Below are 15,801 nucleotides of genomic sequence, written 5' to 3'. Positions count from 1 at the left end.
TATATAGTTTTCGGGAAAACATCAACTTGCCCCGATAAGATAGGCAGTAGCCAACAATAGACAGCGCATAAAGCAATAATATTTCATTGATCTTAATCTACTTGGTTTTATTTACGGCGAGTGATGGAGTTGTGATTTTGAAATTATGCTATGTCTGATGTCATGGATCAGACTCTTTATTTAGCGCTTCCTCATCGCACTGGCTAGGCAGCAGGACATGATGAAAATGCCCAACTCGAAGAGGGCTATAATCAGACTGCTCCACCGGATGATGTCAGTGTTGGAGGCCCAGAAGTCAAAGAACTCCACCTGGCATCCGGCCCTTGTAGTGTAAATTTCGGCCTCACACACCCTGGTGCGGTCCTTGTATCCGCAGCAGGAGGCAGGAACAGTATTACCATATTGTTCGTAACCGGAGTTACCACAGCACTTGAACTATATCAGAAATAAATATATTAGCACCAGAAATCTATAATATATATTTAAAAAACTTTCTATACTTACAGCCAATTGGAGAGCATCCATGGGATAGCCCTGGGCGGCATTGTTCTCGTCCCAGGCCCTGTCGACAACCTTGCCCATGCTGGTGAGGAACTTGTCGTTCGCCGCAAAGATCCAGATCGACAACGCCAGTTGCAGACCGAAGAGGATCAGCATACAGATGGCATACTGGAATTAATAGAACCACTCGTCAGTAAAAAGTAATTTTCATTCAACTGCGATCTGCCACTTACAATGGTAGTGCAACAGGCATTCTCCCTGATGGTGCCACAGCATCCAAAGAAGGCCACCACGAAGGTGACACAGCCAAGAACGAGGATGGTGATCGGGATCGTCTGCGTGTTGACAGCTCCATCAAAGGCGGTGAAGTTGCCCATGGTGGACAGCATGATGGAGCCAACCACTATGAGCAGAATTCCTCCGGCCACAAAGATTAGGTTGAGGAAGTACAGCAGGTACTTGAACATCGCGGATAGACAATTCATCTTGCTGGTTTTTTAATTTCCTTTTCGTTCGTTAGCGGGATAATCCGTTCGTTCGTACCGAATAAATTCGTAAAACTGAACTGTCTCTCGGCTAGAACCGGCCTATTAAAGCTCATTCAAGGTACTCATCTTATCAGAGGTGTAGCTTATCTTGGCCATAAAATTCCAGTGTGTTTGCCCAGAGAGCTCTCTCCTCTATGTACTTGACAAGTGCGTTCAATGGATCTTATCACATTGCACTCGAGAAGATATGGACTAGGCCACAAAGCTGGTACCACCCGAAAATGTGCCTGATAATCTTTGTGAATCACATTAAGCTCTATAGCATGCATGAAATTGAATCTGTGGGGGCGTTGGTCGTCCTCAAGATGAATCATTCACAATTTGGACACATCCCAAGTTCAGGCTTATCATTAACCCTAGAGTTGACTCATAAGAAACTTTCTGTTGGCCACCGTTTCCGCGTGAGTCCCCCAGGTTATCATAACCTATTTCAGGTTCTATCAATCCCATAATAAAATTTTTGGCGAGTACACTCCAAACGTAACATTGGCAGCACGATTAGGATTTGATATTTATTGGGATTTGTTGTTGTTGGAAATATTTTTGATATAAGTAAATAGTCATTGCCTTCACAAATAATACAGTATTTATGAAGATTAGATTCACCTCCACAAACCAACTAAATATTCTGATAGGTTAGTTCTATAGAAATGGCTCATAAATACATAAACATGTAGTCCACATAGGAGCGACAACCGGGCGTATACTTAATTCGTAAAAACATCAAACAAATGACGTACACATTGAATAAAACAGGGAGGAATAATGGATCGGAAAAGGGCATTCCTTAAATATTATTTATAGATAGTTAGGTTAATTGAGATATTAATTTTCTCAATCATTTTTATTGGATAAATTTTACATTAATCCCATCTCATGGCTCTGGCCAAATGACAGGAAATAAAGAATATGCCTAGCTGGAAAAAGGCAATGATTAGGCTGTTTAACCGAACGACTTCCATATGGGAGTACCAGAAATCGAGGAACGCATCTTTGCAACCAGGTCGACGAGTATATATGGGTTCCAAGCACTCCTGAAAGCGATCATCGTAGCCACAACAAGAAGCGGGTACGTGGTCACCATATTGTTTGTAATCCTCATTACCACAACACTTTAGCTTTATCAAATAAAAATAACAATAAAAATTGATTCTTTTTGCTAAAGCTGGACAAACTTACGGCTATTTGAAGAGCGTCCATTGGGTATCCATGGGCTGCGTCGTTGCTTTTCCAAGCCTTGTCCACAATACCACTCATAAAGCCTAAAAATGTGTCCTCTTCCACAAACAACCAAATAGAAAGCGCCATTTGCAGACCAAAAAGTATTAACATACAGATGGCATACTAGAAAAATTTAGGGGTTAAAGGGATAATATAAAGATATTTAAAGGGCTATACCAACCAATTTTGTGAGGCAGGCACTTTCGCGGATAGTTCCACAACATCCGAAGGATGCCACCAAGAAGGTGACACTTCCGATGACAATAAAGGTGATTGGAAATGTTACTACAGTAGCTCCATCGAAGTGAACGAAATTTCCCAATCCATTTAACATTAGAGCACCAAAAACTATTAAGAATATTCCACTAACTACGAAGAGCAGGTTGAGAAAGTACAAGAGGTACTTAAAAAACGACGATAGGCAATTATTCATGTCGTTTTAAAGTTTGGTCGTCCTTGAAATCAGAAATTTGTATTTGGCTTTTGGAAAAATCCGTCTGCCTAAGAGAGCTAACTAAATGGCACTAAACTCGGGCCCAATGATTCATATTCGGTTCTCATCTTATCATCCTAATAAAAAGCAATGTTACATAGTGGTTCCCATATGATATGTATTGAGAGGTCATATAATGTAGGTACTATTCCAGATACAAGATTATTTATTGTTATTGATTTAGAAAGTGAAATTAAACGGTCTTCTTTCATTTATATGGGTTGTTAAAAAAATATATTCGATATAAAAAGTAATGAATTCTAATAAATATGTTTAATAAATTCAGTAAATCTTTAATAATACTAAAAAAAATGAAGGTTTATTTTAAGTCCCTTTTTTACTCCTTTCGTTGGTTATAAAGATAGTTAATAACGATAAAATTTTGACTTCTAAAATTGATCCCTGCATAATTTTAGGCTGAAAATACCATTTTGAAAGCTAAAACTTCCGTAAGTAAATATTCTTTTATGTAGACATTAATTACCATCAATATTAAACTTAATTCTTCAGATAGTTCCAATTTTAGAAGGGATTCAGAACAGAGGGAATACAGATTTGTAGTTCCACAGATCATCCTTAAATCCTTCATCCATCCTCTTGATTAAAAATCAATTTTCTCAGCTCTTCATAAAATTTCAATAACCAAAAACCAACTATTAACATTACACAATACAGGTTTTATTGAATCAAAAATGCATATTTAGCTTAAAACATAGGAATGAATTGTACGTAAGAGGATGAGTGATTACGAGCGGGGGAATAAATATGAAAATGCTCCTGGCGGCTGGTTTATGTCTCGTTATCCTCAATCTTGGGCGCCAGGTAGTAGCGTATGTGACCCAAATCTTTGATCGCATACTCCACCACCAACGGGACATCTGCGCACATCGACAGCTGCACTTGAGTGGACAATGGAGTGGCTTTTGTGAAGGCGTTCAGGTAGCGGCAGGCAAAAGTGAGTGTTACAGGCTCTTGCATCTCGATGATGACGGCCTCTTCTTCCTTATCGACGGATCCAGTCTGAGCAAGCTTGATGTTAGCAGTGCCCACATCACCACTGGCCGAGAACTTAACGCCCTCCTTAGTGCAGCAGATAACCACAGACTCACTGAACTGTGCCAGATCGCGGCAAATGCGCGCAAACTCCATCGCTGGCATACGGACCACGCAGGAGAAGTCAGTCTCTGGGATGCCCAGGTGCTCCTGGTCGAGGTTCATTAGCTTCATCTCATAGTCGGACACTTTCTCCTGGTTGGCAGACTCGAACATGATGGTCACTGTATCGGCATTGTCCTGCGCCTTCATTGTCACGTTATCCTCATTGTTGGCGCACTTGAGAATTTTGGCCATGCTACCCAGATTCATGCCCATTGAAAGATTGCGATCACAGCGGAACTTGTCGAAGCCATCGGAGCGGAGGGTCAACGATACCAGGGACACATGGGAGTTGTCCATGGCCTGCAACTGTTGGTTTAAAAAGCTTTTAGTGGTTTTCCCCAATAGATGGAAATTCGGGACTTACCTGAATGCCGGAGTCGCTGCAATCAAAGGTGGCCTCATTGAGCAGATCCTTGATGGCATCGAGGATCTTCTTCAGAATGGTGGCTTGTCCCAGGCGAGCTTCAAACATTTTGCTTCTTTTGATTGTTTATTAGTGGGAATTGTACAGAGGCTTTAAGGTCGGGTCGCTGTAACTGATTACTGACAGATTAAGCCAAGAAAATCGCTCTTCAAGCCCTTATAATGCAGACTGGTCAGTGATCTTTAAATGAATGAAGAACGTGTGCAAATTTTTAGTAATCAGGCGGGCTAAATGAGCGGGATAGGGATGTGAAAAGCCAGTGATGGTATCGATAACAGCTGGCCGATAATATCAGAGTTGCCAACTTTCCCGATTTTAGCGTTTTCCCACACTAAATAATAAATCTTAGTCACTTGAGCGCATTAAATTTTTAAATAAATAATTTCCAATACATGAGACACTTTTGATTAACGGAATTTGCAATTAAGAAAAGTTGGTGGCGTAGGGTGTCGACGCTTGTTGAGACGATCTGCTTCAGTTACCATTTTCTTTAGGTCGCCAACTCCCAATCCTGCAGTGATAAAAAAATAACTTCAAAAACTTATAAATGATATGAAATGACCCACCATGAACGGTTTGAGTGCTATGAACACCAACCGGATCCAGTCCGATGAAGTATTTTTCCAAAGCGGCATGCTTTTTCATTACAGCCACGCATAAAGCTGGAATCAAGGAGGACCGATTAAAGTCCTGGTACGATCGTCGGCACAACAGCTCTTGGACCAGTGGCAAATGGCCGGCACAAGTTGCCAGAGTAAGAGCATTTTGTCCAAAATAGTTAACAGCAAATATATTCGCCCCGAAATGAAGCAGAGTGCGAGCGCAGTCGAATCTTCCTAGATAACAGGCTTTTAGCAAGGCGGTGTTTCCATAGTCGTCCACATCCTCAAGGCTCAATTTATTTCGCTTGTTTTGTGCCATGGTGCACACAATACGCAAGGTCACGAGGTCATCCTGCCCCACGCAACTGAGAGCTTTATAGAAAAATATATGCTTAATTGTTTAAGTATAATTTCTCTTATTACCATTTAATTCGCCCATATTTATTCGCTTATAACGGGAGTTTCAAAAATGCTTATTTGTGTTGGAGCGAATTTTAGCCCTTGATGCATTGCCCCCCAACGGTCACTCTCACCGTTTCGATACCATAAAAGTGTTACCAACTATCATTTGAAAAAAAATACTGAAAATTTGTATGGTAGCCCTGGTCAGGTTTTTTTGCTATCTAAGCAGGCATCTAATTTGGTCTCTTTCTTTTTAACCTCTCGTTTCGCCTAGGTACGTACGCCCCACGTGGCTTTGCCCTTTATTTCTTTATTTTATACCATTCTAAGCGCTTTTATTGTAAATAAATTGTTTTCCCCATCCTCCAGATCCGACGTGGAATTGATCGCTAGTGAAACAAAATGGTAAGTGTTTGGGGGCAATGAAAATTCGGGTGCACCTAGCAAGAAGAGGTGCTTCACTTTGCACAGCCATGTTTGTTGCAAAAAGCTGTATTTATGTTGCTAATTTGTTCCTCTTTGTTTTTGCAGTCGCTCGTCATCCCAGAGAAGTTCCAGCACATCCTTCGTATCATGAATACGAACATCGATGGTAAGCGCAAGGTGGGCATTGCCATGACTGCCATCAAGGGAGTCGGTCGCCGTTACTCCAACATCGTCCTGAAGAAGGCCGATGTCGATCTGACCAAGCGTGCCGGTGAGTGCACCGAGGAGGAGGTAAGTCGCTCTAATGCAAACCTATGGCATCAACTAAATCCCCGCCCACTCTTTCTTAAAACTGTAGGTTGACAAGGTTGTCACCATCATCTCGAACCCCCTGCAATACAAGGTTCCCAACTGGTTCCTTAACAGGCAGAAGGACATCGTCGATGGCAAATACTGGCAGCTGACCTCCTCCAACTTGGACTCCAAGCTGCGTGACGATTTGGAGCGTTTGAAGAAGATCCGCTCCCACCGTGGTCTGCGCCACTACTGGGGCCTGCGTGTCCGTGGCCAGCACACCAAGACCACCGGTCGTCGCGGTCGCACCGTGGGTGTGTCCAAGAAGAAGTAAGCTGCTGCAACGTTCCCTCTGCGAGATTGCCGGATTCTACTTTTAACTTTTTCATAAAACAAAACAAAATAAAAGAAAAAACGGAAACGGGAACGTTTTAGTGCGGAGTATATGTGAAGTTTGTTATATTTCGACTGCGTGCTGCTTGTGTACGAAAAACAATTTCGTCGATCATGCAAAATTATCCGTCTACTCCGAAGGACCAGAGCCGCGTCTGCGTGCTGTGGCTGGTCATTTGCAAGACGGCCCGTGTCCAGGTGGGAAACCTGCTCACCACTCTTATCATCATCTTGGGTCCCATGATAGTGTTTGTGATTTACTCGACCACGATTTTCCTGGCCCGAAAGACAACGGATGAAGTATACAAACGGCCACCGCCCATTGATATAAGAACCGATGTGCCGTATGTATATGTCACATTGCTCAGGGACTGCCTTGACGAACATTTTTTTGTGATTTTTCGATATCAGGTCAATTTATTATTCGCCAACTAACGATGTCATCGATCGTGTTATTCGATTTATGGTGATGGAGTTGGACCCCAAAGAATTCAGGGGATTCAAAAATGGTACTTCCATGATCGAGGAGCTAACGGAAGAGGATGGGTTTGTGGGCATAGAGTTTGATGATAACTTAATAGACATTACCAAGTTGCCGAGCAAGGTAACTGTGTCGATATTATTCCCCAAACATTTGCGCACCACGCCCAAGATGATGTGGGAAACGGGAGCGTTGTACAGGCATTTACATCTCACTGCGGACTACTACCGTTTCGAGGGTTTCCTCATAGTCCAGTCCAAGCTAAGCGAGGCTCTGATTCGGGAGAAGAATAGTAGCGTTGCAATGCCAAAGGTGTTCCTCGAACACCTTCCTGGACCCTGGAGTTCGGAGTCCGAGCTGAACGAACGACGGCTCTCTCTAGCCGGCTTTCTGGTCTTGCCCTTCACCATATCCGCTGCCTTTCTGACTCAGGTATAGGGGGAGGGGAGCCATATCTTATTTTTCCACATAGTGTATTTAAGGTTTTCTTATTGTCTCCTTTAAGCTGATTGTTCGCGACAGGCAGGAGCACGTGACGGCTATGTTGGAGCTGATGCACGTCAATTCCTGGATCCACTGGACGTCCTGGTTCATCATCGGCTTTGTCCTGTTGGCCTTACCCACCGTGCTCTTGGTGATGTTGCAGAAAGGGCGCTTCTATCCGAAAGCGGACATGTTTGTCATACTAACATTCCTTCTAGTTTACATAGTGGAGCTTCTATGCTCCTCCTTCATGATTTCGGTTTTCGTTAATGACAGCATTATGGTGCAGATCGCTATCTTAATACTGCACCTGATGAGCTGGCTGCCGTGGCGGCTGCTCCTTAAAGGGTACCAGGGGAGCTTCCTTCGGACCTTGGTCTCCTGCTTCTTCCTCTATAGCTCCCTAACCGTTGGACTGCATCAGCTAATCGAACATGAGACCCTCTATCGGGGCATGGAGTTTGATCACATATTCACGTACAGTGATCAGGAGGAACATTTCTGCATTGGAATCGTCATTTTGATCATGCTACTGGGCAGCGTTTTCCGCATTCTTGTCCTGTTTTACGTAGAGGCGCTTAGAGGTATTCGGCCCCGCAAGTGGTATTTTCCCTTTCAGCGTTCCTTCTGGTGTCCGCGGAAGCGTTCAGCCGACGATGTGGAAAGTGAAAGCGTTGATCAAGAACAGGGACATCGCGACCGACCGCTCGTCATTAGGGCTCGGAAGTTAGTTAAGATTTACAATAACAACAAGGTGGTCGACAATTTCACATTGACCTGTTATCAAGATGAGATAACAGTCATCATGGGTCACAACGATTCGGGCAAGACTACGATCCTGATGATGCTGTCCGGTATCGTCCGACCCACTTCCGGCACGGTGATCATCAATGGCTATGATATGGATAGGGAGACGAGCAAGGCACGTCAATCGATGAGCTTCTGTCCCCAGCGGAACATTCTCTTCGAGAAAAACAAGGTCAAATGGCATATCAACTTCTATTGCCGGCTGAAGGGCATGAACCGATCGGATGCCGCCGAGGAAACAAAAAGATATCTGCAAGTTTGCCACCTGGAGGAATATGCCAGTCACACGGTGCAGGAACTGTCATCTGGCATGAAGCGGATGCTCTCCGTTTGCTGTGCCCTCTGCGGACATACGAAGGTTCGAAGCGATGTAGTTCCACCACACTTTTGATTCATACTTTCGGGGATTGGTTTCTTTTAGATTGTGTTGCTGGATGAGCCGGGCACCAGCATGGATCCGTTGGTTCGCCGCGATATGTGGGACCTACTGCGGAAGGAGAGGATGGGTCGCTGCATCATTGTCTCCACCCACAATATGTACGAGGCCGAAATCCTGGCCGACAACATAGTAATGCTCTGCGATGGTCGAGTGTTTGGCTATGGTACTCCGGCCTTTCTCACCCAAGCCCCCGAGTTGGGAGCCATTTTCAAGCTGACCTGCACGAAGGATGACTCCTGTTTGGTGTCGGAGGTTACTCACTTCCTGCAGAAGCGCATTCCGGATATCGTGTTGGACAAAGAGTACAATTTACAAGTTTCTTACATGCTACCGACAAAGAACATCCGAGATTTCTCTACCCTATTCGGAGATCTGGAGGAATCATTGGAGAATCTGAAGATCACGGGGTTTAGTGTGGAGGCCCCAACCCTAAGCAATATGTTCTTTCGGATCGGGGAGGAAATGCATGCGGCCCTCGACCGTAGCATCTCAGTTTTGCGGATGTCGCAGGCATCGCCCTTTGGCTCCCTGATCAGTAAGTATCTAAAATAGTGCTTTCTAGAGATCTGATGTCCCATGTCCATGCAGATTTGCTGCCATCGTTCGATGTGCGGGAGGATAATCCCATCCAAATTGTCCATAATCAGTGGCGGGCCATCCTGGGCAAGAAGTGGATCTTTACAAAACGACACCAAGGACTCTACATTGTTATGATCCTGTTCCCGATTCTTACCTTTATTATGGTGTTCCTTTCCGAATTCTTATTCTATTGGATCCTTGGCACACCTCACCCCAAGGTAATGACTAATATGCAGAACTACACGAACCGTGTCTTGCTGACCGAGTGTATTGACGACAATGTGGAGCTAATCAACGTTTACACACAAATGGGGAAGGATCAAAAGGCCATGGTGATTAACACGGAGGAAGAACCCATCTATAACTTCGCCCTGTCGCACATGCTGAAGTATGAAATGGAGTTGCAGCAGTCATTCCTCTGCGGTATCACTGTTAACCTGGGCAACAAAACTGTAATCGCCTGGCAGAACACGATGCTGGAGCACGGGTCTGCCCTTTCTCTGGGTCTAGTCTACCAAGCCATCGGAAAGCACATGGCCGGCATAGATATAGAGATCGTGAATAAGCCACGGCAGGATCACTTCACCGACGTGGTCATTGGTCTAAACGAATTCAACTCCGTGGAGTTCTCCAGCTTCGTGTGCTTCTACCTGGTCTTGGCCACCGCCACCTTTGCCGTGATGCCGGTGCTGGAGCGAGAGACGGATCTGCGGCACCTCCAGCTAAGCAGTGGAATGGGTCGGGCCACCTACTGGATGGCCCACATGGCCTGGGACTTTAGCACGTACATGGTGATGGTGTTTTCCCTGATTTTGGTCGTCGGCCTGACCACAGGAACGGCCGTGCCCATGATGATATTACTTTTGGCCTTTGGATATGCAGCCATTGCGTTCACCTACTTGATAAGCCTGTTTTCGGGCAATATTGGATCGTTGTTCAGCCTCGTCATGTACATCAATATGTTGGGTAAGGCCACGGACATCCTTCCGGTTCAAATATAATTGCATACTTTGCAGGCGTGGTGGCCATATTTATTCATCCCTATAAGGAGAAGAGGCGCTTCTTGGTTTTCGAATGCATTCTTTTGATCCTGCCGCACTATGCACTGTTTTGTGGTGAACAGAATATTTTGACGGAGGACGAGAGGTTCTACAATTACCAAGGACGTGTTTCTGAACAGGCGCGGAAGGCAGGAAAGATAGATAGAGCCCACATGTCCAGAAACCCGGTCCTATACAACAATATAGAGCTTCTCTATCTGCTCATCAGCGGCATTGTTTACTTTCTCTTGGTGATTTATTCGTGGATTCCCCGGCGCATTGCCTACTGTTTAAAGTTGGGTCCAAAGCTGGATCTATCCTGTAAAGATGTATACTAATGTTTACTTTTCAGAGCCATACGAAACGAACAAATTCATCCAAACACGCAGGACGAGGACATAGAGGTGCAGCGACTCCGCCAAAGGATGGATGATATAACCAAAAATAAGTTCGTTAATTTCCCCCTAATCCTAAGGAAGGTAACGAAGCGCTACAATGATCTCGTGGCAGTGCAATGTCTAACAGTGGATTTGAATTCGTGAGTTCAAGGGGATATAATGATTATTTCTTATCCTTGTTGCCTCTTGCAGGTTCGAGTGCCTCTGTCTGCTGGGAAGGAATGGAGCGGGAAAGTCAAGCACTTTTTACATGATTGTGGGAAAGATTCCCATTACAGCGGGTGGCATCTACATCAAGGGGCTCAACGTGAAAAGGAACAGGAGGGCTCTTCGCCATGTAGGCTTCTGTCCAAGGGAGCCAACACTGGCCAACTACATGACCGGTCGACAGATGTTACACTTTTCCTGTCTCATCAACGGTGTTCGTCGGAATCTGATCCCAAACGTTGTTAATCATATGGAGCAGTCCTTCCTTCTGGACAGGCAACTGGATACGCCAATCGGCAACTGCAACAACGGGATGAAACGGAAGCTAATGCTGGCCATTGCCTCGATGGCGCCGACCCTCATTTGCCTGGACGAACCGACCGCCGGTGTGGACATGAACGCCAAGTACACCATTTGGCATGTGCTGGACAACCTGCGCCTCGGCGGGCTCGCCATACTGGTCACCACCACCAGCATGCAAGAGTGCGAGGTTCTGGCCACCAATGTGGGCATCCTGGAGCGCGGCTCCCTGCTCTGCTATGGTAGCCTGACTCGACTCAAGAATCGCTTCGATAAGAACATTTATGTGAAGGTGAAGGTGGGAAGTAAGGAAGAGCTTGCCGATGCGAAAGAGGAGTTTGAGCGATTTGATGGTATGTTGAAACTGAGGCAAAGTACTTGGCTAGGTGACACTCCTCTACTGCTAAGAGAGAGCTCATCCAGCTCCTTGGACTGGCGGCCTGTATCCGCTGAAAGACTGAACGATGGGGAATCTCGACAGTCGGAATCACAGATGCGGAGCATGTACGAGAAACTGTTACGGGAAGTTGAGATCCAGTTTCTCGACGACCACCCCGACAGTAAAATGAGGTGGCTTGGAACTATTTTCTATTACCAATTCAATTAATTATTTATTCTGTGTGATTTCCTCCTCAGCCACAAGTATACATACCGCGGAATAATCATATTCAGCATTCCAAAGGACAAAGTAAGGTACTCGAAGCTATTCCACTACATGGAGACCCGCAAGCACAGGATGCAAGTTCTATACTATTCAATTAGTCACACCACCCTGGAGGATGTGTTTCTGGATTTCATCAGCAAGCACCACGTGGATCCATGATCGTGATTCATATTCGTACATGAGTGGTATGCGTCGAGCAACGAACTTATCCAAAGAACCCTTATCGCACCGCCAACCGAACTATTTAATGTGAAAGCTTCTGATATATTTTGCTAATAAATCGAGCCGGGAGTCTGCATAAACGCTAAACAAATAAAAGTAAATAAATCAATCGATTTCGCCGAATCATCAGTTGTCGACGTCGGTAAAGTGAAACCTGAACGAAACACTATATACTACATATGTTACTATCATTCCACACCAAAAGATTAGATCTCAGACTAGTCTGGGGGTCAAAAAAGAAATGTATTTTAGAGGTTTTTGAAAGGTAAACCAATTTTTCATGCCTTAAATTAGTAGAAAAGAGTATTCAAAATTCAATGAATGAAACCCCAACCATAACTATTCTTGGGCCTTATACTTTGGGTTCTTCTTTCGTTGGCCAAAAAAATATGGGTCAGGCGAGACCAGTGGTACTTTGAACCCCGTCGACCAGAAAACTTTCCACAACCACAGCCGAATATGACAAATGTGGACATAAACAATTAATGATTTGACTATTTCAATTGGCATTCGTTTACAGGCAAACCCATTCACATGGTGACCCCATCGACTTCATCAATTTTAAGCAATTTGCTTCCTATAGCCCTCAATTAGACTTTGTGCCGTCATGGCGCAACCTTCAATGGGGGAAAGGTAGCAGCTCCAAAATAGATTCCTCATCGAACACGCAACTTTGGGAGAGCTTCCACCAACCTTGGCTGATAGTACGATTTGCTTATCGGAGGAAGTTCCAAGCTAATCGTGATTTTTGGGTAACACAACCCCCCTCCGTAGAAGCTCCAAGAGTCTAGCGTTACATTCTCGAATTCAAAACAAACCATATGCTTTATAGAACATTTACTCTTAATGGTCAGCAGTTCTCACAAATGTAAATAATAGTTTGCACTGCCTAAGTTATTATTGTTCTACTGCAACACAGCTTGTAAAGTATATATCTTTGTGTATGAGTGTATGAGGTATATATAAAATAGTCACAATGTTGTGCAGCGAGTGTGCTTCGATTTAAGAACATTTCAGCAACTATTACTAGGGGTGCCCACTGTAGTTTATAAATATAGCCCTGACCTCGAGCTCCGTATTGTTTAAATATAGGATTTCATCAATAAATAATAGTATTGCTTAGACAATATTACAAAGCTTTAAAAATATCAATAAACTTATAGTTACAGGTTTAATTTAAATTAAGTAATGTATAAAATGAAATTCCGTTCAAGAAATTAAAAAATTGTGCCGGGCATTGTGGCTGTCAATCCCCAGCATCGGAAAGTAATCGGCCTACATTTGATCTCCATAGCATGCATTTGAAAGTCTTGTTGGCAGGTGGAACACCCCTTCGCTTTTAAATATAACTATCCAACATCCAACTGGTTATTCTAGTGATTCTCTTGTGAACATTTCTCTAATTAGCTAACAATTATTGTAGTTTACTTGTATATGGAAGACTCTGATTGGTCGATCTGTATTAGTTCACGCAGGTATACAAAAAGGTCACAATGTTATGCACTTTTAGGTACGACATCCCTAATCGGACTGAACCGACACGCCTTCTGGAAATTCTCTTACATTACAAATACAATATTCTAAAACTTAGCCTGAGAGCACCATTACTGATTCAACTTGGTGAGTGTTTCGTCCTGCGTGGCTTGGTTTCGTTGCTCGTATTGGCGCCGCCAGCGACGCGAAAAGACAGGAGCAAAGAGGTCGTAGTCCAGCTCCTTCCGGTACTTGTCCAAATATATTTGTGGGTTTTCTGCCCATCCGAGTTTTTGCATCACGATGCTGCTGCCGTAGCCAACGGCCACGGCCAAAACGTACCCGATCACACAGGGCCACATGTAGGAGAGGCGGTACAGCCAGAAGTAGTGTTGCGGCTCACTGACTACTTGGCTGGTCTGCGTCCCGAGGCGTAGGGCTTCTGACACCAGGGCGGTTCCATTTTCACAGCCCGCCGTACTGAAGCTCAGGTGGGACTGCATGGGCGGCCTGGGTCCGCCGAAGGACACCCAAAAAGCGACTACCAATGAGAATAGGAATCCCAACAGCACGCCTCGTTGATTCGTCCGCGTTGTGCAAACTCCCAGAGTGAATATGGCCAGCAGAGGGCCTCCCACCACTCCGAATATGATCAGAGAGGCCTGGAGAACGCCGCCAAGGTAGCCGGCTCCAAACGCCAGTCCAATGCAAAGAATTCCAAAGACGAACGCCATCACTTTGGTGGGCAGCGTGGACTTGGAATCAAGAAGGGTGCGTCTGAAAACCACCTTGTACAGTGGTTTCAGATAATCCTCCAGGGTAACCGCCGAGAGAGAGGTGACCGCAGAGGAAATCGTGGAGAGACTAGCCGAGAAAATTCCCGATACAAAGAGGCCGCACAAGCCGGGGTACTGACCTGCAATAAAAACACAATGTTCCAAGATAAAAGTACCCAACGAAGGAAGTCGTTAAACTCACCCATAGTGTCCACTGCGAACAGAGGCATGACTTGATCTCGCGACTTGATGCGGCCCTCGAGCAGCGGATCACAGTCCCGGTAATAGTAGAAGATGGCCAGTCCACCTAAGATGGTGCTGAAGCTCAGCAATCCCAGGATGGGCAGATTCCACCACAGCGCCGACTGGGCGCTCTTCAAATTCCGGACACTCAGGAGCCGCTGGACTTGCGTCTGGTTAACTCCATAGAGGGAGAGGTAGGTGACCATGCCGCCTATTATGAGCGACCACCAGGTGTGTCTCACAGTGGGATCCAGCGAAAAGTTATCTATCTCAACACGGCCCCGCTCCACAGCCACCTGCCAGATAGCCGCGAATCCGCCGGCTTTGATGGCCGAGACACAGATGACCGCATAGATGGCGGCGAACATGAGCAGCGATTGGAATACGTCCGTGATGAGCACCGCCTTCAGGCCGCCCAAAGTAGAGTAAAAGGTGCAAACCAGTCCAATAACCACAATGGCCGTGGTCCGGGGAATACCAGTCACTGCCTCCAGTGCCAGGGCCGGGGTGTATAAGGCAATGCCCATGTAGAGCATCATTTGAATGGTGAACGCCAGGGAGGCCGCCAGCCGGGTTGCCTGACCGAAGCGTCGCTCCAGGTACTCGTACACGCTGGTGATCCGCATCTTGTAGAACACCGGCAGGAATATGTTGGCGGCGATGGGAGTGCTGATCCAATAGGATATGTTTATCACACAGAACATCGTCCCAAACTCGTACGACTCCTTGGAGACGCCCATCAGCGTGATGGCGGACATGAAGCTCGCCATCAGGCTAAAGGACACCGGAAAGGTGGTCATGCTCTGGTCGGCCATTAGGTACTCCTGAGTGGTCTTCTGTTTGCCGCCCGTGTAACGGTAATATATGCCAATCAGTGCCGACACGGCCAGGATGCTGATTAGGACTGCCGCATCCCAGCCATCGAACGTTCCCACGGGCATCTTGTTTGCTATTTTTTGTTTATACGCCGCTTATCAGGCCAGGAGACGTCACCGCACCAGTGAATTGATTTTTCCACGGGCACAGCTCAGTGGGAGTCGGAGCTCGCGTAACGACCTTTCCAGAGTCAACGATTTGCTAAGTGCGCGCAAAGTGCACGACTGCGGACGAAAACAACAACGTGGGGACGTAATCGCGTAGTTATCCGCTAATTCGATCCGTGTTCTTCCAAAGCTTTGTGACCATTGGCCGTTAAATAATAACAAGCAGGCCTTATCAGACCTTTTA

The 15,801-nt window shown here is 45.5% G+C and overlaps 7 protein-coding genes across 7 annotated transcripts; 2 read left to right on the top strand and 5 right to left on the bottom strand.

Annotated features, from left to right (window-relative positions):
- Positions 1 to 81: 81 nt before the first annotated feature.
- LOC6495526 (23 kDa integral membrane protein) lies at positions 82 to 1,075 on the bottom strand. Its single transcript, XM_001959005.4, has 3 exons — positions 735 to 1,075; positions 505 to 669; positions 82 to 435 (listed from the first exon to the last, which is right to left on the bottom strand). The coding sequence occupies exons 1-3, from the start codon at positions 984 to 986 to the stop codon at positions 181 to 183; spliced, it is 672 nt and encodes a 223-aa protein (XP_001959041.1). The 5' UTR covers positions 987 to 1,075; the 3' UTR covers positions 82 to 180.
- A 725-nt stretch (positions 1,076 to 1,800) lies between these two features.
- LOC26513909 (23 kDa integral membrane protein) lies at positions 1,801 to 2,790 on the bottom strand. The gene is made up of 3 exons (XM_014908470.3): positions 2,452 to 2,790; positions 2,229 to 2,393; positions 1,801 to 2,167 (listed from the first exon to the last, which is right to left on the bottom strand). Exons 1-3 carry the CDS (start codon positions 2,701 to 2,703, stop codon positions 1,913 to 1,915), a joined length of 672 nt encoding a protein of 223 aa, XP_014763956.1. The 5' UTR covers positions 2,704 to 2,790; the 3' UTR covers positions 1,801 to 1,912.
- Positions 2,791 to 3,419: 629 nt separating this feature from the next.
- Positions 3,420 to 4,586, bottom strand: LOC6508043 (proliferating cell nuclear antigen). The gene is made up of 2 exons (XM_001959004.4): positions 4,286 to 4,586; positions 3,420 to 4,227 (listed from the first exon to the last, which is right to left on the bottom strand). Exons 1-2 carry the CDS (start codon positions 4,391 to 4,393, stop codon positions 3,553 to 3,555), a joined length of 783 nt encoding a protein of 260 aa, XP_001959040.1. The 5' UTR covers positions 4,394 to 4,586; the 3' UTR covers positions 3,420 to 3,552.
- Positions 4,587 to 4,697: 111 nt separating this feature from the next.
- LOC6508047 (DNA replication inhibitor plutonium) lies at positions 4,698 to 5,494 on the bottom strand. The gene is made up of 3 exons (XM_001959003.4): positions 5,371 to 5,494; positions 4,912 to 5,319; positions 4,698 to 4,856 (listed from the first exon to the last, which is right to left on the bottom strand). Exons 1-3 carry the CDS (start codon positions 5,384 to 5,386, stop codon positions 4,753 to 4,755), a joined length of 528 nt encoding a protein of 175 aa, XP_001959039.1. The 5' UTR covers positions 5,387 to 5,494; the 3' UTR covers positions 4,698 to 4,752.
- A 13-nt stretch (positions 5,495 to 5,507) lies between these two features.
- On the top strand, positions 5,508 to 6,515 carry LOC6507956 (40S ribosomal protein S18). Its single transcript, XM_001959002.4, has 4 exons — positions 5,508 to 5,623; positions 5,719 to 5,754; positions 5,881 to 6,066; positions 6,134 to 6,515. The coding sequence occupies exons 2-4, from the start codon at positions 5,752 to 5,754 to the stop codon at positions 6,401 to 6,403; spliced, it is 459 nt and encodes a 152-aa protein (XP_001959038.1). The 5' UTR covers positions 5,508 to 5,623; positions 5,719 to 5,751; the 3' UTR covers positions 6,404 to 6,515.
- Positions 6,516 to 6,566: 51 nt separating this feature from the next.
- LOC6495108 (ATP-binding cassette sub-family A member 2) lies at positions 6,567 to 12,217 on the top strand. Its single transcript, XM_001959001.4, has 9 exons — positions 6,567 to 6,806; positions 6,874 to 7,375; positions 7,449 to 8,591; positions 8,655 to 9,207; positions 9,261 to 10,217; positions 10,268 to 10,586; positions 10,644 to 10,829; positions 10,882 to 11,766; positions 11,833 to 12,217. Exons 1-9 carry the CDS (start codon positions 6,577 to 6,579, stop codon positions 12,017 to 12,019), a joined length of 4,962 nt encoding a protein of 1,653 aa, XP_001959037.2. The 5' UTR covers positions 6,567 to 6,576; the 3' UTR covers positions 12,020 to 12,217.
- Positions 12,218 to 12,904: 687 nt separating this feature from the next.
- Positions 12,905 to 15,793, bottom strand: LOC6495525 (putative sodium-dependent multivitamin transporter). The gene is made up of 2 exons (XM_001958999.4): positions 14,534 to 15,793; positions 12,905 to 14,471 (listed from the first exon to the last, which is right to left on the bottom strand). The coding sequence occupies exons 1-2, from the start codon at positions 15,513 to 15,515 to the stop codon at positions 13,687 to 13,689; spliced, it is 1,767 nt and encodes a 588-aa protein (XP_001959035.1). The 5' UTR covers positions 15,516 to 15,793; the 3' UTR covers positions 12,905 to 13,686.
- Between the last annotated feature and the right edge of the window lie 8 nt (positions 15,794 to 15,801).

Source organism: Drosophila ananassae, chromosome 3L, assembly GCF_017639315.1.
Source record: "Drosophila ananassae strain 14024-0371.13 chromosome 3L, ASM1763931v2, whole genome shotgun sequence".
In the NCBI taxonomy this organism is placed as follows: Eukaryota; Metazoa; Arthropoda; class Insecta; order Diptera; family Drosophilidae; genus Drosophila; species Drosophila ananassae.
Note: the sequence above shows the minus strand (reverse complement) of the source record. Positions and strands in the feature narration are given on the sequence as shown.

Excerpts from the sequence above, each read along its gene's own strand:
- LOC6495108 (XM_001959001.4), top strand. The coding sequence starts at position 6,577 with ATGCAAAATTATCCGTCTACTCCGAAGGACCAGAGCCGCGTCTGCGTG. Across the intron at positions 8,592-8,654 it reads CCCTCTGCGGACATACGAAG|ATTGTGTTGCTGGATGAGCC; the intron begins GTTCGAAGCGAT and ends GGTTTCTTTTAG. Across the intron at positions 10,218-10,267 it reads CATGTACATCAATATGTTGG|GCGTGGTGGCCATATTTATT; the intron begins GTAAGGCCACGG and ends CATACTTTGCAG.
- LOC6507956 (XM_001959002.4), top strand. Across the intron at positions 6,067-6,133 it reads GTGAGTGCACCGAGGAGGAG|GTTGACAAGGTTGTCACCAT; the intron begins GTAAGTCGCTCT and ends TTAAAACTGTAG.
- LOC6495525 (XM_001958999.4), bottom strand. The coding sequence starts at position 15,515 with ATGCCCGTGGGAACGTTCGATGGCTGGGATGCGGCAGTCCTAATCAGC. Across the intron at positions 14,472-14,533 it reads GTTCGCAGTGGACACTATGG|GTCAGTACCCCGGCTTGTGC; the intron begins GTGAGTTTAACG and ends TTTTTATTGCAG.
- LOC6508047 (XM_001959003.4), bottom strand. Across the intron at positions 4,857-4,911 it reads TAGCACTCAAACCGTTCATG|GATTGGGAGTTGGCGACCTA; the intron begins GTGGGTCATTTC and ends TTATCACTGCAG.
- LOC6508043 (XM_001959004.4), bottom strand. The coding sequence starts at position 4,393 with ATGTTTGAAGCTCGCCTGGGACAAGCCACCATTCTGAAGAAGATCCTC. Across the intron at positions 4,228-4,285 it reads GCAGCGACTCCGGCATTCAG|TTGCAGGCCATGGACAACTC; the intron begins GTAAGTCCCGAA and ends TTAAACCAACAG.
- LOC6495526 (XM_001959005.4), bottom strand. The coding sequence starts at position 986 with ATGAATTGTCTATCCGCGATGTTCAAGTACCTGCTGTACTTCCTCAAC. Across the intron at positions 670-734 it reads ATGCCTGTTGCACTACCATT|TATGCCATCTGTATGCTGAT; the intron begins GTAAGTGGCAGA and ends TATTAATTCCAG. Across the intron at positions 436-504 it reads TGGATGCTCTCCAATTGGCT|TTCAAGTGCTGTGGTAACTC; the intron begins GTAAGTATAGAA and ends TTTCTGATATAG.
- LOC26513909 (XM_014908470.3), bottom strand. The coding sequence starts at position 2,703 with ATGAATAATTGCCTATCGTCGTTTTTTAAGTACCTCTTGTACTTTCTC. Across the intron at positions 2,394-2,451 it reads GTGCCTGCCTCACAAAATTG|TATGCCATCTGTATGTTAAT; the intron begins GTTGGTATAGCC and ends AAATTTTTCTAG. Across the intron at positions 2,168-2,228 it reads TGGACGCTCTTCAAATAGCC|CTAAAGTGTTGTGGTAATGA; the intron begins GTAAGTTTGTCC and ends TATTTGATAAAG.